Genomic DNA, 26459 nt, shown 5'->3' with positions numbered 1-26459 from the left:
GACTTTTGGGCAAATATTCTGTGGACTGATGAGACAAAAGTTTAACTTTTTGGAAGGTGCGTGTCCCGTTACATCTGGTGTAAAACCAACACAGCATTTCATAAAAAGAACATCATACCAACAGTCAAACATGGTGGTGGTAGTGTGATGGTCTGAGGCTACTTTGCAGCTTCAGGACCTGAATGACTTGCCATAATTGATGGAACCATGAATTCTGCACTCTATCAGAAAATCCTGAAGGAGAATGTCCGGCCATCAGTTTGTGACCTCAAGCTTGAGCGCACTTGGGTTATGCAGCAGGACAATGATCCGAAACTCACCAGCAAGTCCACCTCTGAATGGCTCAAGAAAAACAAAATTAAGGTTTTTAAGTGGCCAAGTCAAAGTCCGGACTTAAATCCGATTGAGATGCTGTGGCATGACCTTAAACAGTCCATTCATGCTCAAAAACCCTTCAGTGTGGCTAAATTAAAACAATTCTGCAAAGAAGAGTGGGCCAAAATTCCTCCACAGCGATGTGAAAGACTCATTGCAAGTTATCGCAAATGCTTGATTGCAGTTGTTGCTGCAAGTCGTGGCCTAATGGATAGAGAGTCAGAGTCTCTAATCTCAGGTCCGGCAGGGATTGTAGGTGGGGGGAGTGAATGTCCAGCGCTCTCTCCACCCTCAATACCACGACTGAGGTGAGACCCTTGAGCAAGGCACCGAACTCCCAACTGCTTCCCGGGCGCCGCAGCATAAATGGCTGCCCACTGCTCTGGGTGTGTCTTCATGTTGTGTGTGTTTGTTCTCTACTCACTGCTGTGTGTGCACTTGGATGAAATGCAGAGCACAAATTCCAAGTATGGGTCACCATATTTGTCATTACACAGCCTGTAAGTACATTTTCTTATTTAAAGAATTTGCCACTGACTATTCAAACGTGAGATTTGAGCAGTGTAGAGCAGTGCTTATTGTTTTTTTCGTTTCTCCGATCACAAATGCAGACATGGTAATGTTTACGCGGCATGATGCAACGCGACACATAAAAAGACAGTATAAGTCATTATAATCAGTAATTATGTCCCCACTGGATGCAACAAATGCCTCGTTTATAATGGGTTTTATTGTTTTGCCCCAGAACATGGCATCACAATACAGTAAGGGCCGTAACATTTACGTCTCAAGCTTGAGGTATTCGGCCAATCACAATGCACTGGATAGCTGACCAATCAGAGCACACCTCGCTTCTCTGAACAATGAGCTTTGTAAAAATTGACACGTTTCAGAAAGGCGGAGCATAGAGGAGCAACAATAATGTACAGTATGTGGAAAATAATGTTTTTTGAACCTTAAACCACATTGCATTACACCAAATACACAAAATAATGTTCTTTTTAGCAACGTCATATGACCCCTTTAAATATATTTATTTATAATATAAATTATATGTATATAAATAGACATGTAAATATTTTCAAAATATATACTGTATGGGTGTGTAGTTATGTATACATAATAAATATACAGAGAAAACACATTATGCTAACAAAAACTTTTATTTTGTATGCGATCAATCGTTTGACAGCACTAATTAATATATACTGTATATATATATATATATATATATATATATATATATATATATATATATAATCATTAATCCATAAAATCCTAATCATTAATCTGTGTCCAGTAAACCAATTTTAATCTATGAACACTGTGTTTATGTTCGCATCCTTTTAATATTGCAGTGTTTCCCACAGACTTACACTCTATTTGTAGCGGCATATATGCAAATTAATTCTCTGCCAACAGGAGGTGCTTTTAGAGCGCGGAGAGGTAGAGGTTTCCCCAGTAACGGCTGTACACAAAGCAGTATTTTATTATTTGTTTATTTTTTATTATTTGTTTACTGCCTTTGCTTTCAAACTGTATTTGCCAGCTGTTACATACTTCAAATATAGAAATCTTCCTTTCTATAAACCTCATCCACTGTCATTGTATGGAAAAGAACAGCTCAGACATTCCGTCCAACTTCTCATTGTGGGAATAAGTAAGAGTCAACACTGTTGAATTTACACATGATAGAATTCTCTTTTGGATGAACTGTTCCTTTAATTTATGCATCCTTTCTTTCTCTGTTGTTGCCTCATGTGTCTCTCTCTTTCGTCATCCTTCTCCTGGGATTTCACCAGATTTTATTCTTATTGCAGTGATGCAGTGGAGGGTGAGAGAGGTCTCAAATTAGAATATGCATGAACTAGCTCTGCGGAATTATCGTCGTGACCAATGAAGTGCACCTTGCTGTCGGAATTCTAACAAGGCTAAAACCTTGGCTTTCACCTCTTTTTCCTACTGTTGCGCTCAGCTTTATTTTGGCACCATGAGTACTGTCCAATTATGTAGCCCATCACACATCTGTATCACTGCATTGTAAACACAACACTCACACCTCGTAAAAGACATCTGAAAATGAGCGATTACCCATCAATAAGATTCAGCTGGGTTTATTTTCAACCCTGTGATCTCCTGGGTTCAGATCTTCTCGGCATATAAAAATTGAACCCAGGCCATTTTTGAAGGTGATTGTTGATCAGTTCCTTTGAACACCTGCTGAATGAACGGCTGAGTCGATCACAATATACTGTAGGGCCGTGAATATTCTCTCGGCTGCTGGCAATATGAACCGGCCTTCACAGGCACAATAGAATCAGCACACGGAAAAAGCTATTCAGAACCAAACAAAAGAGGCTTAATGGAGAATTCAGCTCATAGTCTTATTTTTACCACCTTGATTAAAAGGAGCAGAGAGGGTTGTGATTTGCTTCAGTATTTGGGTTGAGGAATAGAGGACAATGAAGGACATCTTCACGGAGAGCTTGGTGCTTTCTCACAGGCTGCGAAGGTCTCAATAGCTCTCATATGAAAAGCCTCATTCAAGCAATAGAATAGGAGAACCCTGCCTGGTAATTCCAGTTTATCTTATGGCTTAAATCTGTTAGTCTGGTTTTTTGTATCTCATTTCTTTATTTCTTTATTCGATTTTCCTATTAATAGAATAATTCCAGCTGTTTAATGGATTGTGAATGTCAGCTACATCATTATGCATTGTAAGTGTAACCTTATAAACCCAGGCACCAGGGTTTATATGTTATTCAAGATAATGTGATTTTATATATAGGCCCTACATATATATATATATATATATATATATATATATATATATATATATACATACATACACACACACACACACACATATTCAGTATCTCACAGAAGTGAGTACACCCCTCACATTTTTGTAAATATTTTATTAGGTCTTTTCATGTGGCAACACTGAAGAAATGACACTTTGCTACAATGTAAAGTAGTGTATATATATATATATATTTATACTACGGGGCCGTTGAATGCTTGAATCTGATTGGCTGAGGAACGTTCTATGGTGTGCAATTATTTTCAGGGAACCGCACGGCGAACGTAGTTACATGACCATGTCACTTTGCCAAATGATTTCTGTTATTTCAAAGGTCTTACAACAGCAAAATAACCAACACCCACAACGACACTGGCCAAACAAATAAATATAGTAAATAAAAGGATAAAAACGACAGATCATGTCCATATTTTTGCCACAAAATTACGCTTTATTATGTACTGAAAGCACATACTCTATCTCTCCCTCTCTCTCTCCCTCACAGACCGCACATACATAAGTTACAGTTTGCACACACACTAACATACATCGCGTTAATGTTGTTAACGCTACTCTGACGATTTTATCAGTAAACAACTTAAAAACTACATGATTTCTCACAAGCGAGGTAACAACAACGGCGCTGTTCGTGAACAAAAGGAACTAAGTTTCACTAACTAGAGACATTGCTGCCAAACAGAGACGCACAGAGGTAATTCTCTCTCTCTCTCATAACTTAGTTATTAACTGTATTAACTGCATTAATCTGTAATCAACGGTTCAAGCCTCCGTTACTAGGTTTAAAATGACGTTTTGGAATTAGCAACGGAGGCCTTGAAGAAATAATCCTACTCACAATAGCGATTTAAGTAGAAATACCGGACGAATGCCTTGAAATATATCATCTGATCAATGTCTTGAGGTGTGGCAACCGTAGTATAAGTGGAATAATTGACTTCGGTCCGTTGAATTATTCGAAAAATAATGCACACCCATTATTTTTCTAATAATCCAACGCCCATCGTCAATTATTCCTTATATATATATATATATATATATATATATATATATATATATATATATATATATATATATATATATATATATAAAATACAAGAAATTAAATATATTTTTCTTTTGTTCCAAAAAATATGCTCCAAACACTAGGGGCGGATTTAAAAACAAATTCTACAGTAACATGCATGTTAGAGATTTTTGTAAATATTTTTGAAAGAAAGATTTTTGCCTGCTTGCATCCCCACAAACCTCCACAGCTTTCAGTCTGTCAACTTAATGACTTGCAAAGGTACATATGTGTTTGTGTGTTTTCACTACAGCTGTGACATTTCTTTTGTTGCTGTGTGCTGGTTTTCAGCAGCCTTTGTTCCAAATGTATTGATCCTTCAAAAGACCAATGAAGGGTTCAACTGTGAGATGAATACAGATGATACAATACAAACATGAACATGTGAACAGATCAAGGAGTGCCACACTAATATTTTTGTATGCCAGTAGTTTTAATTCAAAGTCAATATTTAAGTCTCAAGATTACAGCAGTGTTGATGTCTTTGCAAATTTCATCACTTGTTGCTAAGCTTACGCTGGGTTCCTAAAAATGCTTGAAATTGTATCTTATTCATGAAGAAACTATATGCTATAGGTTTATGAATAATACATTGTATGTTATGATGGCTAACTATTCAGGAGCGAGCTGTGTTGTTCTATATCCAGGCATCAGTAGTTCCATCTAAACTGAATATATGTGGATTCATGAATATAAATGTGATTGTTATTATAGACTCTGCTTATTAATTTCTGTCAGCTGGTAGATGAAGAGCTCCTACTGTTTTGGGTCAAGTGCCCTTTTGGGCTATTCTGTTCTGCTGTTGTTCGTCAAAATAATCTAGGATGTGGCTTTCATATTATTTTATATAAACCTCTTGAAGATGAATGTGTCATTCGGGTCATATTACTCGGTGAAAGCCGTAGTGTAGATTTCACTGATCTCTTCTGGCTTAAACTATTTCAAACTTCACACAAGATTTAGAAGTCTGCATCTGCATTTTTTATCTTCAATTCATTAATTAAATATGTGTGTGCATTGTTGCTTTGTGTTTATGTTTATCCTTGTTACAGTTCTAATGGTTATATCAATACTCTTTGTTTACATTTTAATGTATTGATTACAATTTTCTCTTTTCTTCTCTTCTTAGGTAAGTTTGAAGCTTACATCCTTCCTGTTTACCTTTACCTGTTTGGTGAGTAGGCTATGTATAACTATGCACTTGGCTAAGTTTGGTTATGACGACAATACTTTGTTTTCCACATTTTTTCCCTACATGGTTTTCTGGTCTAGAATATTTTAGTTGATATGTCAATCAGATGTGTACAATACACATTTTAAAAATTTTTATTAATTTTTTGTATCAACAGTGTTACTGCTATTAGAGATGCACATTATGTTGGTTCTGTGTCAATTATTGAATGTGATTAGAGTCCTCTTTTTTTGTATCTGTTGATATTGCATCTTTGTTTATTTCCAAATTTTTTAACACTCAAGGTTAGTATTTAAAAATACTAACAATTTAATGATGTTGTTTTAGGTAATCTTCAGAAAATGTCAAAATGAATATCTATTTTTCATACTGTACGTTACAATGTTGTGATGCCAAATTTTACTTGTAGCATTTAAAACAATTGATTTTACCTGTTATTTTTAATTTACTAAGACAAATTTGTATAAAATTTTAATATCTGCTTTTTAGCAGTTATCCGCCATAACATTAAATTGATTATCAGCCAATTTTAAAATCTGCACATCCCTAACTGCTGTTTTCTTAGGCATGACACAAAGTGTAATAGTTGTTCTCTAATAGCAACATTTTGGTTTAATTCACATAATTAATAAAACTGCCCTTCGTCAAATCAGCCCTTGCCATACAGTGTGATTCAGTGCAAAATTTTCCACTGGTTATGAGGCTTTGGCCTCTGCAGCCTGTGATTATCTGATCTGTGGTCAGTTCTTGGTCTGGGGAGCAGCCACTTTCAGACGGCCAGCGGCAAGTATCACTCTAACTTCGGTTAACCGGTTACTAAACCCGCGACCTTGTCAAGATGCACTCGTTTGCCTTAGAACAGTGCGATAGACGTCAGTGCTGAAGTGGAATTTAAACCTTGCGCAGACCGCATACAGACACTGGTTGGTAAATTTAGGGGAGGATAAATTGCAAATTACAGGTTTGCTTTTTTCCTGCCTCAAATTCATATGTTGAGATTTTCTTTGACTTGTTTCTGGTTGCTGCCTTTCTCTGAAATACCAGGCATCTCATAGCCAGTTGGCAGCAGAGTGATGTTCTAGAAGGGCTGTACATGGACTTTTTGAAACCACTTCCCCTGCCTTCAAAAAACTAATATCTGTGCATCCATTACATATCCTGTTTACAATATCTAAGTGAAATCTTTCATTAGTCCATGTTTGTGACATTTTTATAATTTTCTGTCATTTCACAGTTATGTTTATGAATATATAGCTGCCATGGAATTACATAATATAAGATTTTATAGAAAGAGTTTATAGATATTACAGGAAATTTAATTTTTTAAAAATCAATGAATGAATGAATAAATAAATAAAAGAAAATATGCTAAAATCCATCCTCAAAGCTGTGCAATAATGAGAACTGTACTGCGTCTTTTATTATGTATGTTTTGTGATTTTTCAACCTCACGATTCCTGTATCCTTCTGAGATTCTCACAGCTGTTACTCCTAATGGCTAAAGGCACTTCATACTGTGGAGGGCATATGTTATTGTGAATGATATTTACAGCTTAGACTCAATTATAACATCAAGTAAAATCTTGTGGTAGTTTTGTAAGGCGTATATGTTATTACTGAAGAGACATGATCACACCTTAAGCAGCTAATAGAATTGAATGAATGATCTGCCCACATCATTATTAGACGTTTTATCTACTTAATGTTGCTCCAAGATCAGGATTGTGTAGACTAGAGAAATAATGTGGCAATTACTGCATTTATCCTAGGACAGCTCCTGGGGTTTAATTGCTCTAATTGTTTGATTTAAGATAGGGGCTTCTTGACATTTTGGTAATGAGCAAATTTTCTATTGTTCATTTTTGATTGTTAATGTCTAATGACTAAATTGCATGTTTATATCAAATAAGGAGGGATTACTTCAGTGCAAGTGATCATGCCTATCAAGGATGATGAATAGAAGATCATTTTTATAACTCTATAATTTTGTCAGTCATTTTGAGCTGTTTTCCTATAAAACAAATGTACAGCTAAATGTTTATGCAATGTTTGTGGACAGGAAATGTTCTGGTCGGAGGACCTGCATCTGTATTCCTCATCTTTACACATGCAATAAAAAATGGAGCTCTTTCCAAGTACTGTAGCAAAAGTAAAACATTCAATCTGTGGAAGATTCTTCCATAGTGATTCACAGCTAAAGACTGACTGGGCCCCTTATTTCTGATTCTGTTTGATTAACCATTCTGTTTGGGCTTGTTTGTGTGTTGCACACTGCTTATTTCTGGGCTTGCTTGTCATGTGGCATTTTAGTAAGCACTGTGTCATTCCTTCAGCGTCAGGCTTTCAGCATAGGTCCGCACCAGTAGTGTAGCCGGATCAAAGATATGCCTCAGTGTGCTGAAAATTAACATTTCAGTGGAAGAAGAAACCCACTCTGGTCTGGTTTGGTGATTTTGGGTAGCAATGAAATATTGATTAAAATTCAGCTGTTTTCATTCCGCATTCTTCACATCTCCTATACTGTGGTTATATATATATATATATATATATATATATATATATATATATATATATATAAGGGCACGTGTCATAAAATAGCTTATTTGAAAATTGAAAATGTAATTTTTTTATTTTTTACAAACAGCAAAGCAAAAAAGTTCACATACAAAAAAATATGCAGATGTATCAAGGAGAAAATCAGAAATCAAAGTACCTTCACTCATACTCTTCTGTTCTCCTTTTAGACAGGTGTGTGTTTGTGTGTGTGTGTGTGTGTGTGTGTGTGTGTGTGTGTGTGTGTGTGTGTGTGTGTGTGTGTGTGTGTGTGTGTGTGTGTGTGCGTATGTGTGTGTGTGTGTAACTGACTGTCTTTTTGATGTAGAGAGATACCCTAAGGCCCCTTTCATCTCCGGTCCGAGATAAACTCAGAAATTTCCCCAGCAAGCAATTTTTGCTTTGTCAACTCAGAAAAAAACAGACAATCTAGTAGAAAGGTCTGTTACTTTTTTTAGGCAAAGTATTATGTTCACTGAACACAGAAAATAGGCTTTTATTAAGATTTAGAATTTAAAAAACTTCGAACTCTTAAAGGGGTCATCGGATGCCCATTTTCCACAAGTTGATATGATTCTTTAGGGTCTTAATGAAAAGTCTATAACATACTTTGGTTAAAATTTCTCAATGGTAGTGTAAAAAACACCTTCTTTACCCTGTCAAAATCAGCTCTGTTTTCATCAAGCTATTATAGTCCATGTTGCTTTAAATGATAATGAGCTCTGCTGACCCGCCCCTCTCTTCCGTGGAGTGATGAGCAGTACTGTTTACTTTAGCCTCGAAACTGGCTAACTAGCACATTATTAGGAAAGGCGATTTGCAAAGATTCATAAAAAACCGTAATACTCACTTCTGTAGATGAAGCTGGATCATGAATGATTCATGCAAACATAGACGCTGGATCTGGATCGGTGCATTCCCTTCAAAACGAAAGTAACGTTAATCCTCTGTGTCTTCAGCGGCTCAGATGTCGAGAGTAAATGATGACTGCTTTATTCATTATTACATCCAACAACAAAACATCTCAATTGCTCAACCGGAGACATTCTTGTCTTCCCCTGCACCGGAGTCGACACAATGGCGCACAGCTCAGCTCACTCAGGGCAGGTCTAAGCTAAGACGGCCTTGTCAATCAACTATCGTGGGAGGGGCCTGTACAGAACTACGTCACTCTGACAGGGCTCTCAGAACAGCCTGATTTGAGAAAGGGGATTTTAAAATAGGGATTTAAAAAAAAAAAAAAACACTGGGTGGATTTTTATCATTACAGGGTGTGTACACACACTTCCAACACACATTTATGTTAAAACAACTTGTAAAGTGAATTTTGCATCCGATGACCCCTTTAAAACTTAGAATTCATCTTTACAGTTGGAAAATGAAAATTACTAAATGTAAATTGCAAAATGTTTATATGTGAAGAGACTGACACTCCAATCTTCATATGCACATATCATAGCAGTATCACCTGCTGTAACATTCATTTCTATGGTAATGATAAATCTACACACAGCAGGTGTGTGTGTGTGTGTGTGTGTGTGTGTGCAAGAGAGAGAGAGAAACTCTGGCATCTGTGCTGTGATATATTAATGTAAATCATAAATTCTCAAAAAATGTAAATGACAGGATTGTATTAACCGGCATATCTATGCATTTGTGTGTCTGGTTACTTCAGCATTTTTGTTATCTTTAGGATTCTTTAATGAATAACTGCATTTATTGTAAACAGAAATCTTTTCTAAATATATGTCTTTATTCTAATTATGAAGGCATGGTATAGCTTCTCTACAGTTTATGGACCCCAAGTGTCTAATTTGCAAGTCATGGTACATTTCATGGGAGCTTGAGCAACGTCCCCTGATTTAATATGAGATGGAGTCGGCTCTGATGTCTTGATGTAAGCTCAGTCGTGCATGTGCTAATGAATGTGTAAAGCTTTGACAGAATCAGAAACAGAGATCGTGAGATGACAGTGATATTTTAGATTGACCTTTTCATGTCATCCTACACATCAGGCTGTCTATATATGAGTTTCATATGTCAGCAGCACTACACAAATCTTCTGTGACTAGTCTGTCATAAGGCAGCGGGATTCGAGAAGACATACTCTTTAGACGATACTTCACAGGGGTCAGGATCATACATTTGTCCAAATATCACCTTGGGGGGACTGAATGAGACATAAATGTCAGAAGAAGGTTTGTGATGTCTGTGTGTATCACTTTAAAGCATAAAGGACAAACATGTCATGATTAAAAGAATAGTTCACCCTAAAATTAATATTTGCTGAAAATGTACTCTCCCTCAGGCCATTCAAGATGTAGATGAGTGTGTTTCTTCATCGGGAACAGATGAGACGAAATTTACATTACATCAGTTGCTCAGCAATGGATCCTGAATAGAATCCACTGGTGAGCAAGTGAATGCTCCAGTCCATTAATTAAAGTCTTGTGAAGTGAAAAGCTGTTTGTGAAAAGAAAAAATCCTTTTTTAGTAATTCTCTAAAATAATTTATTTTTGGAATAATGGACTATATTTTGGCCAGAATCTAAAGTTAAACTCCTTAATGGGAGTTGTTTCTTACAAACTTAGCTTATCACTTTTCAAGATGTTAACTGATGGACTAAAATTGATTGCTTGTGGGTTATCGTGATGTTTTTATCAGCTGTTTGAACTCTCTTTCGACGGCACCCATTCACTACATATGATCCATTGGTGAGCAAGTGATGTAATGTTAAATTTCTCCATATCTGTTTCCGATGAAGAAACAAACTCATCTACATTTTGGATGGCTTGAGGGTTAGTAAATTTTGAGTAAATTTTCAGTTTTGGCTAAACTATTCATTTCAAGGAGTGATAAATATGCAACTCAAAGTTTACTAACTCTAACTCCACAAGTTTGCATAAAACCTTATGATCGTGTTTTCCAGCATGATTTGAGAATGACCCAAAGAGCATCTTAAGCTTCAATAGAAGCAAAAAAATCTGACCGTCTGTACAAGTAGTCACATGATCAGTATTATGAATCTGATATCACTAAAATCCAAATGAAATATTTCCATGAATAAGTGCATAAATCTGAAATATTTCCACAGATTTTTAATATAGCATCAGACTTTTGGTATAGTACAAGCAAATAGTGTTTATAAAACCCATTTTGAGATACATTTGTGATTTTTACCATGCAGACTTTCATGATCATCTTATGTCCTACTTGAGACACAGTGTGTCAGAGCTCAAGCTGTGGGTCACACTGACCTTGGATGTCTTTCTTTGCTGGGAAACAATCACACACACACACACACACACACACAGCCAGCCAGCCCGATTCTTCACTCCACAGGTATCAACACTTCTCACATACAGACACACACTGCTGCTTTCTTCTTGAGAGGCCATATGCTTGATTTGACAGGTACACTTGAGGTTAAAGGTGAAGCGATGCACCATATGTGTGTGTCACGTCTCTAACATACATCTACTATCTGAACATGTGCTCACATACCAGTGTGTGTGAAGAAGCATACATTTAACTTGTATTCAGTATATCTTTTAATTATTTATATCGAATAGAACATCTCGTGTCAGGTTTGTAGGTTAAATAAATTTTTCATTTTCTACATGCAAGTTAATAGTTTGCATTCTGCATCATTATGCATCGTTTTTGCAGTTATGTGTGCATTGTCAACATTCAAGGATGCATGTAGGAAACCACACAAAGATGTACACTGTGCAGAAATGATGCAGGGCGAGTGGTTTAGCATGCTGCACACACAAGCAGACACACACACACACACACACAATTTTTGTTTGGCAGTGTAGTTTTGCAAGCTTCACAGACTGTGGAAGTCTAAGCTATAGGACAAGCCAAGTGTGAGCTATAGGACCACGACTTTATCCAGCCTGACTGAAAAATGAATGAATAATGCATGTGTGTCCAGTAGAGCAAAACCATCTTTTTCTCTCGCTCTCTCTCTTTCTTTGAGTTTTTCTTATTTTTTTATTTTTTTTATGCTAATCTACCTCATTTTCCTTGGTATGTATAAGGAAAATGTTATGTTGTATTATTATAGTATATACATTATGTATAGTGTATATGAAGTGATGTTTTTTTATTTTCTCAAATTTGAAGCTTTGTTCTGTCTTCTCTTGTTCTTGAGAGCATTTCCTCTTTCTGTAAGCTTCCAGCTGCAGAACCCATCCATTTAATCCTGTTAGATAGACCGGGCTTAAAGCTGAGGATGTCTTGAGCATCTTGTGCTGGAAGGCATTTTTTCACAACTGGAAAGGGACCAGTAGCTGTTTGTCATCCAGAGCAGCAGTACTGAGAGAGAAAAGAAAAAAGATACTCACAGAGGTGAGATAGTAAGAAATTGTTATTCTATAACATTTCCCAACACTTTCGAGGAAATTGCCAAAAGAGACAGAGCCTTGGGCAAAACACTGGTCAGAGTGCGTGTTTGATTTTTATATTTCCCAGGTTAAAACAAAAGGAACTCCATTTACTTTGCACTTTATCACAAGCAACCAATACTATAATATATTATATGTACATAATATTAAATATATATATAAATATATATGTTTATATTTACGTTTATATAAACATTATAGTTTTAAAAACCAGTATCACATAAGTATAATTTATTTTATTTTATTTTAGTATGAATGTGTGTTAGAGAGAGAGTGAAAGAGACAGCAAGGGAAATATATACAGTATAGAGATGGAGAGATTGCATTGACCTGCCTGAAGTTAAGTATTGTTCATGCATTTAAATAGGAATATTATTAAAATGGCGGATGTGCAGTGTATGTTTCATTCTGAGCAGCAAGTGAATCTGATAAGAAAGCATTAAAGGTGGCAGACCAGTTCAGGTGAAACTTCTCTGCCAAAACCTGAAGAATCCACCACGCTTGCTTAAGAACAGTCATTTATTATGAATCAAGTTAGATGACTGCTCATATGATTGTTTCAAGTCCAGAGAGGTAATCACACCCTTCTCAGATGATGAATACATCAATAAGAACTGTACAGTGCTAAATATATGTCCACATCTAGCCACCAGCGGATGCTGAAAAACAAAAGTGCGCTCTGGAAAATGACACCATCTGGAGCAATAACAAGATATCTTATTGAAAACAGCACAAAATGACCTTTTCAGGATCATAAAACAACATAAATGAAATTTTAAGATGCCCAAGAGCAATATCTGGGAGTGTCTGTCTGTAATATAACAAGAATAGCAATATCTGTGTCCCCTTGGTAGCATATGCATGCACTGAAAGTTACTGAAAGAAATATTAGAAGTGGTCAGTGATTCAACACCATTGTTTTGTAAGGATGATTCACTGTATCCATGCTCTTTATCAGTTTTATATCTTTATCTGCTGATAAAACCAAACACAGGCCCTATAGCCTGGCTGATATTTTGTTATAATGAACTCTTTCTCTCTCACACACAAATACAAGTTGAGATGACTTCTGTATTTTGTCCTTGGGGTTCTGAAATGAGCTGTGCATGTCTTTTAGAGATCTATAAGAAAGCTCATGCTAGACTAATTATTTAACAACAGTTTTGTTGTTGTTGTTGTTCTATCCAGAAAGGCCGATTACAGATAGATTGGTGTGAGAACAATGCTAATACAAATTTTATATTCTTGTTTTCCTTTAAAAACATCTCTTAAAAATCTTTTATACAATTTATTATGTTAATGTAATATAATTAACATTTTTATGCATATTAATATACAGTATTAATACAATATGTCATTCGGTTTGTTTCAAGTACATTTTCTCGCATTTGAATGTTGTAAATGTGATTTTCTACTGGAAACCAGACAAAATGCTGATTAGGAACAGGTAAATCGCAGTCAGTGTACTTTTAACATACATTGAGATGATTCAGTCATTGATTTTGTGCTTTGAAGGCCTGAAGGCCAGACATCTATAAGAACTGACGTGTGCTAGCCCATACTAATTACTTAAATGAACCGAAATCTATAAGCACTTTCAAATGCCATTAGCTTGAGATACGGTATAATAAACATAGATGATTAGATGCGCCACAGGGTAAATAACACTATGAAAGTGTTCCATAGCAAACAACCATTTGCATTTATTCAGAGAAGACTCACTCATTTAAAGGTTTACTCATTGCATTTGAAGTATAATATACATTTACAAATCTAAAATGTGACTAATATGGAGTGCTTGTTGAAGTATACTGCATAAATAAGTATGTTGCTTGAATTGAAGGATCGAAGAGGTTCTGTTTGGCAAGAGAGAGGTCAGAAATAAAGTATGTGTGTTTATGATAACGAGAGTTGTGAGAAAAGCGTTGTGGGTAATTTAAATATCAATCAGTGCCTCAGTGTTGGTCGTGTTGAATGGACACGCGCACACACACACACACACACACACACCAACACTATAATTGGAGCCCCAACAAAAGACTATTGTTGCTGCAAATTGTGTGTTTGCTATTTGTGATGTTTAATGTGATATTTCACCCTGAATTCCATACTGCTACTGCAACGAATAATGCCTACCAATTATTTGATGACAGTGATTTGCTACCCTTTAAGTTGTTTTTTTCATGATTTTGCAAGGTGGTCACGTTGTATTGTACAGATGCATCGAATGTGTTTGTTTCATGCTTCATTTCACATATTTCACCATTTTATTATCCTTTCAATAGACTTCTGGTGATTGGATTTGAGCCCAAAATTAGACCATTAAAACAGTTTAGGTATGCCTTGTGTGAATGTGTGTGTGTGTACCTGTTTTTCTATTCAGGTGGGGACTTAAACCTAAATACACACAGACTCATGGGGACTCGTGTCACGGTGGGGACCTAAATTGAGGTCCCCACGGGTAAACAAGCTAATAAATCACACAGAATGAAGTTTTTTGAAAATCTAAAAATGCAGAAAGTTTCCTGTAAGGGGTAGGTTTAGGTGTAGGGTTGGTGTAGGGCAATAGAATATACGGTCTGTACAGTAGAAAAAGCATTACACCTATGGAGAGTCCCCACAAGGATAGCAGACCAGACGTGAGTGAGTGAGTGAGTGAGTGAGTGAGTGTGTGTGTGTGTGTGTGTGTGTGTGTGTGTGTGTGTGTGTGTGTGTGTGTGTGTGTGTGTGTGTGTGTGTGTGTGTGTGTGTGTGTGTGTGTGTGTGTGTGTGTGTGTGTGTGTGTGTGTGTGTGTGTGTGTCTTTGTGCACATGTCTGGAAACCATAAAGGAAGCAGGCAGAAAAATGTTAGCTGATTTGTTCAAGTGGTACATTTCGTGCAGAGCCTTGACCTTCAACTGAAACTCTCAGCATTGTGACAGTGTCCACATTACGATGTGCTTCCCTACAGTCACATTATTACAGGGAGCAGTGTTTAAAATAATCACTCAGGCAGACATGAAACAAACATAATGTAGTCAGCGGGGAGCCAGTGACTTCTGTCTTCCTCTCTAAATCAAGATTAATGGGCTTGTGAATGCTACATTAATAGGCTGTCACTTGAGGATAAATTTACAAGAGCATGATGATTATCCCGGTTTTACTGAATTTCCTCATTACAGGTGTTTGTGTTGTGCTGAAGATGGGTTAGAGCAGGGTGCAGTTTGAAAAAGCCAGATCCAGAACCTCCTGCACACTGTAAAAAATGGAACGGGCTATTTACTTAAAAAAAAATTATGGTAGCAATATTACACTTAATATTTTTGAGTAGTTTTTAAGGCTTGTTTTTTTAATGGAATCCACCTGAATAAATCATGTAAAATCTCCTAAATTAATCTATGACACAACGAATTGAATATAATTTATGAAATGTGCTCATTTATTTTAAGTTGATTCTCAAAAGTCTGTGATTTTGAGTGAGGCCTGTTTGTATTTGACTTTGAGTTATTTTGTACATTTAAAAGACTGTATACAGCCAAACAAATACTGGAAAGTACTGAACTAGCTCTAGCAAAGCTACTGCTTATTGAACAAGGCTTGTAGTAGTATCCAGTAGTAACCATAAGCTCTACTCTTCTGCACAATGGAAACTTCAGTGTAACAGAAACTCTTTCAAATGTCAAACATAACTGAACATTAAACATTAATAGATGTTTTCCTTCACTCAAAAACACATTAAATGGCATTTAGTTTACTCTCCATATCCAGCCATATGCAAAGCATGCTGGGAACTAACAATCATCTCTAAAACAAAACTGCAAAATTGAGCTAATTCCCTTAAAATAAATAGGTAGCCTTTTTTGTTTTTTTAGTTTAATCAGTTCCTCAATTCAAGCCTCAAAACTGCTTAAGTTTCCTTTAAAAAACACATCTCTTGGTTTTATTAGTAAAAAGTCCTCAATATTTTCTATACAACACTGAATCACAATTTCTTTAATGAAATATACTCACTATTTTTAATTATCACCTTATTTTTTTTTTTTATGAAAATTACAAGACCCATGATTCATTTTTTACAGTGCACATACAATACCATTCAGAAGTTTAAGGTCAAAAAATGTTTTTATGTTTTTAAAAGAAGTCTCCTATGGGCACCAAGGATGCACTTATTTGATCTAAAATACAGTAAAACAGTTTTTTTTAAGAAATAAATAAATACATTTTATTACTGTTTAAAATAACGGTAACACTTTACAATAAGGTTCATTAGTTAACTACATTAGTTAACATTAACTAATAATAAACTGCACTTATACAGCGTTTATTAATCTTTGTTAATGTTAATTTCAACATTTACTAATACATTATTAAAATCTTGTTAACATTAGTTAATGCACTGTGAACTAACATGAACTAACAATGAACATCTGTATTTTTATTAACTAACGTTAGCGAAGATTAGTAAATACAGTAACAAATGTATTGCTCATGGTTAGTTCATGTTAGTTAATACATTAACTAATGTTTAACTAATGAACCTTATTGTAAAGTGTTCCCAAAATAACTTTTCTTTTTTTTAATATATTTTAAAATTTAGTCCTGTGATGGTAAAGCTGAATTTTCATTCCAGTCTTCAGTGTCACATGATCCTTCAGAAATTATTCCAGTATGCTGATTTGGTGCTCAAATGTTACGGAATGATCAGAGCATGAGACGTTTGGATCCATCTGCAGGCTTTTATTAGACAGAGACGTGGTCATAACAGGTATGGTTCAAACGATGGCAAACAGGTATATTGAGGGCAAGGTAAGAGAATAATCCAAAACGGGCGTGGTCGGTCGACAGCTAACGATATCCAGAGGGCTTGACAAAAGGGGTAATCCGTAAACATGAGCAATAGTCCGGGCTGGGGCGAACAGTATCCAAAACAGGGCCAGGCACACGGGTAATCCAAGATACACAGGCTAGAATCAAAAACATGGGAAAAACAGGCAAGACTATGACTATGACTATGACTATGACTATGACTATGACTATGACTAAGAAAACTAAGACTGGCTCCGTAAAGTAGCTATCACAGTGATAAAGGCTGAACAATACTCTGTGACTTGAGCAGGATCTGAGTGGGTGTTATATAGTGGGTGTGATTGGTTTCAGGTGAGCGTGTGATTAGTGAAATGGTTGCTGGGAAATGTAGTCCGGGGTAACATGTGAGAGTCTGTGTAGTGAGAGAGTCATTATAATGGAAGAGCGACCTCTGGTGGCAATTGGACAGAAGTCCATGAACCGGATTCGTGACATCAAGAAACATGTCTTATTATTATCAATGCTGCTTTTTGTAGAAACTGTGACTTTTTTCCCTCAATTTTTTGATGAATAAAAAGCTAAAAAATAACAAAAAAAACCTGCATTTAGATTTTGTTAACATCATAAATGTGTCTTTACTGACACTTTTGATTAATTAAATGCTTCCTTGCTTAATAATAGTATTCATTTAAATAATTAAATATTTAAATAAATAAAAATCTTGCTGAATAAATAAATAAAAATCTTGCTGAACCCAAAATTTTGAAAGGTAGTGTAGGGTACAACAGGGCTAAAGGCGCCCCGGGGTAAAAGGCGCCTTTGATATTACTTTCATCTAAACCACTAGATGGCACAAAAACATGGCTTAGCACTTTCCAAAACATTCGCTTTTCAAGATGCATGTGTATATTTATCTGATCTTTGACGCAATGGCGCGCAGCAGCGCAACGTTGATTCTGTGCTTACTTGATCTAATATTTTGTTTTTTAAAATGTTGTACATTTAAGTAGCAAATGAGAATCACTAAAATTAATGCATATATTTTGAGACAAAGGTCTTCTTTATGATTTTCAGATAATTAAAGCAACAGTTTTTAAATAACGACAGAATATGTAAAAGTATGGCATTTGGGGTAAAAAGCACCCCTTCTGTTGGGGCTAAAGGCGCACAGTAATTAACGTGATAATTAATAGATCACTGACTTTTCCATTTGTTGACATGACATGTTTCGATTCAGATGGTAAATCATATATTATGTTGGGTGTCCATATTAGAGATAATCACCATGTTTAGAATGAAACCATCATATTTAAAAACATGATATTAATCATATCATATAAAATATCATTTGTTGTTACTACTGTAAATATATATTCAATTATTATTGGATCTCCTTCAATACTTTCAGAATCTTTACTTATTAAAATGATTTTATTTCTGTATTTTAAAATATATTTTTTATATTAACATATTTTAATGACAGTATATTTATTGAACAAAAATTAAGTATTTTATTTTTCAAAACAAGCAGAAAATAGTACAAACTTTGCTAAAGTGATTGTTTTGAACAAGTATTAACTTGTAATTTTAAAAAACATTATTTTAGCTGAAGTATTTGTATCAATACTGTGTGCCTTTTTACCCCATGCTGGTGGGCCTTTTACCCCATGTGTATACATCAATACAGCGTATATATTTTTTCTTCAATTATACATTTTAGGCGCAGTGAATAGCAAATTTTTTCTTAAGGGGGCCTTTAGCCCTGTTGTACTAGTTTTGTGTGATTTCTATTATATTCTGTACCTCTTTTGAAGACACATTCATACTTTTCCTTTGATATTTGTAATGCATTCATTGTGTTCTGAAATGCATTTGACCTTTGTAAGTTGCAATGATCGCTGGAAGATAGCGGTTCACTGAATTTCATTATGGCCAAAAAACAAGTTTGTGTGTGTGTGTGTGTGTGTGTGTGTGTGTGTGCATGCATGCGTGTGTGCGTGTGTGTTTGTTTGTTTGTTTGTCCACAGGGTCTTATTAAGTGAGAAAAACAGAAGCTCAGACAGACACAGAAACAAACTGACTGTTTCTATAATTATAGAAATGTTTTTGTTTGTGCCCGTTTATGAAGAGTAATAGATAAACACTCATGTAAGTTGTATTTTTTTATATACAGCATATAGTCACTTATACTGTCACTCATGCACAACTTAAAACACAACAGGGAAAACTGAAGAAAACATTATTTTTGCATTTCTGAATCCACTGCTTTCCTTGGAATACTATAATAAGGCCACAGTTATGATGGGTAATATCCTTGTGCATTAGGAATTGCTGACACAAAGCATTGTGGGAGCCGTAGGCCATAGACTACACTTGATTTAAATGAAGTGCTTCTGAAATATAGTCTCATTTCGCTGTCAATCAGCCTAATGGTTTTACCACTGACAGGGCTGTCATGCTCAGCTCCAGTGTCACACATCTAATAAAGGCCCTGCTTTCATATCTGGAGCTGAGTTTGGTTCCTGATGGGAGCCAACAAAAAGATTGAACCTCATTGGGGTGTTGCATTTATTTAACATCATTGTATAATGGTAAAATGAATATATAGACCTATACATGAATTATACATCTGTTTTCATTCCATATTAGTTGTTGTTTTCATTGCTCATTGAATGAAATACAGCAGGTCTGTTAATGAAGGGAAAATAGGACTCTTATTAATTGGAATTTCTGGGCCACTGAGTTGCTTGAGGCTTTATTATAAAACATTTTCAAAACGAACAAGAGTTTCATTAATTAGGAGAGAAACCCAACATGCGCACACACACCCTCATGCCTTTATATGGTGAGGGGAATATAATAATTATATATTGTTATTGTTTTCTTTATTTTCTTAACCTAAGGCTTACCTTTCCATTCACTTTTTCACCCTGAAAGAGGCTTTAGCCCTGTCTCGTTTTAATGTCATGTCATCCATCATCATGCTGGCTAGCTGTGTGTGTGTGTGTGTGTGTGTGTCCAGAGTCCAGTCTTTCAGGCCAGTTTATCCCTCCATCTGTAATTAAAATCACTCATGGAGAACACCACCACCGCTGAACAATGGCATCCATATTTTATTACACGCGCACACACAACACCTACAATTACATGCTGAGCCGCTCTTCACACACACTTACACACACACTCCCACACTCATTTGATGGAATTTATTTTTATCATCCAACTCGAAATTGGGTTTTGACAAAACTGTCACTTTCAAGGACCTAGATAAGATTGATGTGTGTGTGTCTGTGTGTGTGTGTTTGCTTGCTCATACTGTAGCTCTTGATTTCTTTGAGGTGGAGTCATAAAATCTGGAATCACTTTTCATTCTTTCTCTCTTTCTGTCTTTCTAAGATTTCGGACCTTTTACTTTTTTTCTTTTAAATTATAAGGTCACTGAGTTTATAGTAAGAAAGTGATACGGCTTAGAAACTGGGTTCCCAGGCAACCACCCCCACCTCACCTCATATAGATTGGCCAAACAGATAGCCCTGCCCCCAAACCAGCACAACATTGGTTAAGCCATTATTGCTGTGTTGGTTTGGTGGTGTTGCTCAAACACATGATTTGATACAAGCCTATAAATGGTTTATTTATAGTTGTCTCTGTATATTAAGCTGGTAGAAAATACACTACTTGTCAAAGGGTTGAGGTTTTTGAAAGATGTTATGCTGACAAAGGCTGCATTTATTTGATTAAAAATACAGTAAAACAGTAATATTTCAAAACATTTTTAGGATTAAAAATATGTGCTTTCTATTTGAATATATTTAAAAATGTAGTTAGTTCCTGTGATGGCAAAGCTGAATTTTCAGCAGCTATCACTCCAGTCTTCAATGTCACATGATCCTTCAGAAATCATAGTATGTTGATTTGGTGTTCAATAAACTCTTGGTGTTAAATAAACTCTTTTTTTTTTAATCACTGTCGAATAAAAAGTTAATAAGAAAAGTATTTATTTGAAATAGAAATCTTTAGTAACAATGCAAAAGTTTTTTTTTTCTTTATAAAAAAACTTTGTGACTCCAAAATTTAAAACAGACTGTACTAGTATATTTTAACATAAAAAATTGCACACTTCAGCTTCAAAATAAGAGGCTTCAGTCTAATATTCATTCTTTCTCAAATTGACAGATTCAAAGCACAACTGCCACAAACTACTGCTTATAGAGTATGTCATCTGGACATCTTTGGCATACTATTTTGATTGTACGGTTTATAGCGATCTTATTCTTGCATACTACAGTACACTGGCCAGTTAAATACACTTGGGTTCAGCCAGACACTTTTAAGTTTAAGTTTAACTGATATCTTCTCTCTTACGCTCCATCCTTCTCTCTCTTCCTCCGGCTGCCTCCAGTCTGACTGATAGACCATTCACACTCATCCTCAAGAGAGTCTCTCTCTCTCTCACGCCTCTCTAAATCATCCCTCACTTCATTCCAGTCCTTTATTCTTCCCCTGACTCTCACCCTTTACCTCCCAATTCTTCCTCTATCCATCGTCTCATCCCTCTAGAGATCTCTCCTGTCGGCCTGCTTCTGGTAATCACAGACAGGGTAGAGACAGATGGCAATACTTCTTCGCCAGTCTCTCTCACTTTATCTCACTTTATCTTGCTCTGTCTCTCTAATGCTGGCTGAGATCAGAGAGTCTGAAGAATTCAGTTCAACCACACAGAAGTTCATCACACGGGGAGCTGACACAGTACATGGTCATTTAACATTTATTACTATTATATTTCATGTACTAAGGCTTTTTTTAATTTTATTTTTAAAAACCTTTTTGGTGTGGTGTTTAGTTTTGAAAGTACCAGTATCTTATTCTTTGTCATTTACACAGCCTCGTGTTGTTACAAACCTGTTTTTTTTTTTTTTCATTTGAAGATATTTTGAGAAATTTGTCAGTGTCCTTTTTTTTATTCATGCAATTAAAGGCAGAGGTAAATAAAACTGTTTGGTTACCAGCATTCTTCAAAAAATTTGCACGTCTGTTCCACAGAACATTTTTGGGTGAACTGTCTCTTTAAAAAATGTATGCCTAATAATTACAAAAGACATTGCAAAACATTGCACTGAAAACATTGCATGCTTTGTTAGTCCAATAACCTGTTCCTTAGAACCGTACATTTCACATCAAACTGATCTTCTGATTGTCTGTGACTGTCTCTCTTTCACACAGCAACTTTGCTTGAACAAACAAATTGCTCTTCACTGGATGCTTGTCACGTAATTTCTAGAAAGGTTACATTGTAAGGATGGCCAAAATGTCAGCAGTAGAAAATTGATTGGTAGTGGTGTATGTGTTCAGGTTTTTTTTTATTCCATTTGTCAATTTTTACATGTATTTTTTACACTAATGATCCATAAACTCTGTTCTTTTAAAGTTCAGCATGCATATGTTTATGTAATGTATTCACTTTATAATATATATGACCGTGCAGTAAGAAGCAGTACTGGTTTGATGTCATGATCAGAGTGATATTAGAATATGTGTGTTGAGTTATAATTTTCATAATACTCTGCTGCCACCTAGTGCTACATCTCTCTCTCTCTTTCTCGCTCTCTCTTTCCATATTTCAGTCATCTGCACCACTCCTGCTGTCAGACACAAAAGCCAATCAGTGCTTGTCGTTTAAGAGAGACAGTACAAGTGGAGAGGAGTGTGTTGGTTCAGTCAGGCAACTCACACACGCATACATTAACATCAGTGTTTACATATCACTCACACAGAGGTACACACTGGAGAATGAACACAATTACCACACACACAGTTTGTCAGACCTAACCTAGTCACAGTCTTCCGATCAAACACACACTCATTTACATATAAATTGCAGTAAGTAGGACAGAAGCTTGTTTAAATTTGATGAGCGCTTTTGTTCAAATGAGGACCGAAAGCACAGGGGTATCGAATGAGTACACATTGAGCTTCAATGTGTACATGTGTGAAACCTTAGCAATAGTTTGAGGACAGACTTGTGTCATTTTTATATATAATAGGGTTAAACAATAGAATCAATATATAGAGCAATAAAACAATAGAATGATTTTGTGTTTGCATGTGTGTTAGAATATCCACCTCTTTCAATTGTCATATATTGCATACTATTGTATCTGATCGATGTTATTTAGCACCATTCCCATGACATTTACTTTTCATTGATTTGATTGGACTAGTTTATTGTGAACGCTCTAACTGTACATCGTCCAAATGATAGTTCAACAGCACTCAGTGAAATCAGGATAGATGCTGATGTCAGTATTGTTCCATGCTGTTTTTGTTGGAGATAGTTGGATCTGTAGACACAGAGGAGCCAGGATTGACTGGAGAGCATCTTAATACCAGACTGGAACAGAGGTTTAAATCTAAACTAGAGCACAGAAATGCTATTATTACCCATAATTCATGGGATGACTCTCCGCATTCCTTGAAAGAGCAAGCTTTTCTCTTGGCTCGATTACTCAAAACCGCTGTTCTCTTTCCCTGCAATTACACAAAGCGTTTACTTTTTTTCTTGCTGTTTTACTGGAGCTTCTTCAAATCATCCAGGAGAAGCAAATGTGCTTCAGTAAAAAACGGATAAGATGTGATTGAAGTACTTTTACAGATTCACTCATTCTGTCATTTGGGTCATTATTCGATCATTTCACCTCACTTTATACATTTTAAGTTGTTTCCTGAATGGCTTCACTCACGGCAAGACCAAAATTGTATGATAAACATAGTTATTCTCTCATATTATCTGAAATGTTTGAAATACCCACCAATCAGCTGTCTTATCTCTTTGACCCTCAACATGACGTATTGTTGGTATTGGTCTCTTGGCAGATCACAGTGGGTGGCCAGAACGAGGGGAAAATAAACAAAATGCAGTGAACAAAAAAAAAAAATATATATATATATAGACACACACATATAGTACATGATTTGTCAAACAGTAACACTAAAAATCCCCATTCTTACATACAGTACGAGCAATAGTAATAGTTATGCTTGCCTTACTGCTAATTATGGGGAGTGAAATAGCTTGCTTTCCCCTTTTTTAATGTTTCATTTATTTATTTATTTCACTTATTGAATAAACTGTACTCTGACTCACTCCAGCAACTGCTGGTTTTCCTGCATGAAATATCATACTTTCCTTCACTCTTCCCCTTCTCTGTATGTGGGTCATGTATACATGAGAGTTCTTCAGTGAAAAAGAAAAAGAAAGATGTGTGTGTGTGTGTGTGTGTGTGTGTTTGCCTTTGGGCTGTGTTCTAAAGTTTGAGGGAGGATGCTGGCAGTGGTTAACAGTAACAGGAAACGCCAGTCATCCCACTGGAGCCAATCAGCACAGAGCCCAACTGAACCCAGTTACTCTCCACTTCAGCAAGAGATGTAAACTGCTGCACTCTCCATTGGGACCACAGCTGTGGTCTGTATGGATGTGTGTGTGTGTGTGTGTGTGTGTGTGTGTGTGTGTGTATGTGTGTGTGTGTGTGTGTGTGTGTGTGTGTGTATGTGTGTGCATATTTATTGTCACTTTAAGACACATTGCGGCTGAGAACTGTGTAACATGTTGATGCTTATAACCTGAGAAGATGATTCTGTGGGGGTTTATGTATGGTTACCCTGATTCCAGCTCTCCTCTGCTGCCATGCATTGTTCTAATTCCCCACCGTCCTGAGAGAGTGAGAGAGCAGGCGTGGAGGAAGCTGTACTGAGGGAGGAGGGAACTTGGAAAAGAGGAGGGAGGTTTAGAGAGCAATAGAACAGAAAAAGAAATAAAGAAAGACAAAGAAAGAAGGAGGGAGACCTGTCTATTCTGAGTGACATTATAGCACCGATCTCTAATATAGCGGTGAGTCCTTCTTAAACTCCGGTGGAAACTTTAACAGCCTGTAATTGTGTTGAATATTAATGTTTGAATATTCTCAAGAGTTTCACTTCAAGTAGAGTTGTAGCACTCTGGCAAATATAATAATAGGCTGCTAACATTCATAGTTTGGGAAATGACAGAGCGTCATAGAAAGTTTGAGAGTTTTGCACTTGCGTGTCATACAATGTATTTCAGTGTGTTAGTATTTTGTCTAAGTGGACGTTGTATTGAGTGCAGCAAAATGATGTGGTTTAGTGATGTAGTGATCTCTCTCTGTCATTAGCCAGTGGCTGCTCTTAAAAGAATATACAAGTTAAATACAAATTGAGCTCTTTAAACAATATCTGTGACATGTTGTCAATTACCACAAATTTTAATTTCTGTTCTCATTCTTCAGTTAAAAAACTAAAAATAAATAACAAAAAAAAAGTAATGCTGTCAGTTACATGCTTACAGTGGAAGTCTATGGGCCAAATGTACAACAACTATCCCCATGGACTTCCAGCGAATTGTCAGTGTGTTCCTTTGTTTTTAGAAAGGGAGGAAAAAGTCCAAATATTTTTGTGTGATAGTTGTTTTTAAGCAGGATCATTATTTTAACCATTCCAAAATGTTCAATAGTTATGGTATTTAACATCTCTGCAAACATTTTATTTTAGACAGCTGTGTGAATTTCAAGTTTATTATGTTTTATTATTTTTCTTCATTTGCTTTAAATTGATCTATATAATAAATCATATAGATCTAACATGGACTCCAATGTTAACAGCTGCTTTCAACATTGATAATACAATGTTTCTTGAGCACCAAATCAGCATATTAAATTGATTCCTGGAGGATCATGTGACTGGAGTAATGGCTGCTGAAAATTTAGCTTTACCATATATTAAAATAACAGTTATTTTAAATTGCAATAATATTTCACAATGTCACAATTTTTACTGTATTTTTGATCAAATAAATGCAGCTTTGGTCAGCATATAAGAGACTTCTTTCAAAACTATGAACTACAGTGACAGAATGAGACATGGATGTTTGTTAGACTGCTGCTATCTTATTTGATATATTGATCTAATTTCATTAAAAGCAACAAAATCCATTCAAACAGATCTCCAACTTCGCCCAAAATGATACACAGTTTCGCTGACTACACAAGCAAGCACCCTTACAAATATGAATTTGATTTGCACTGTTGCAAGAACAAGAACGGACACAATGAAGTTGTGAGACACACACTCGTGTATAGCCACACATGATAACCCAACAGTTTGGATTCAAACAGGAAAGGAAGTTAGACAATGAGTTATGTTTGTGCTGTGACGACAGCTCTTGCACTGACAATGAAAT

The 26459-nt window shown here is 35.9% G+C and overlaps 1 protein-coding gene across 5 annotated transcripts in view; it reads left to right on the top strand.

Moving 5' to 3' along the window:
- Positions 1–26459, top strand: part of sash1a (SAM and SH3 domain containing 1a) — a 287195-nt gene that overhangs the window by 186716 nt on the left and 74020 nt on the right. For 3 of the 5 annotated variants that reach the window (XM_058755749.1, XM_058755746.1, XM_058755745.1), the window contains exon 2: positions 5392–5436. The exons of 1 other annotated variant lie outside the window; for it this stretch is intronic. In XM_058755749.1, coding sequence (XP_058611732.1) covers positions 5392–5436 — 45 coding nt within the window. Of the gene's footprint in view, positions 1–5391; positions 5437–25014; positions 25095–26459 lie in introns of those variants that run through there. One more of the 5 variants, XM_058755753.1, reaches the window with a different exon arrangement.

This window comes from Onychostoma macrolepis, chromosome 20 (assembly GCF_012432095.1).
Source record: "Onychostoma macrolepis isolate SWU-2019 chromosome 20, ASM1243209v1, whole genome shotgun sequence".
Taxonomy (NCBI): Eukaryota; Metazoa; Chordata; class Actinopteri; order Cypriniformes; family Cyprinidae; genus Onychostoma; species Onychostoma macrolepis.
The sequence above is the reverse complement of the archived record's forward strand: the minus strand, read 5'-3'. Positions and strand labels throughout refer to the sequence as shown.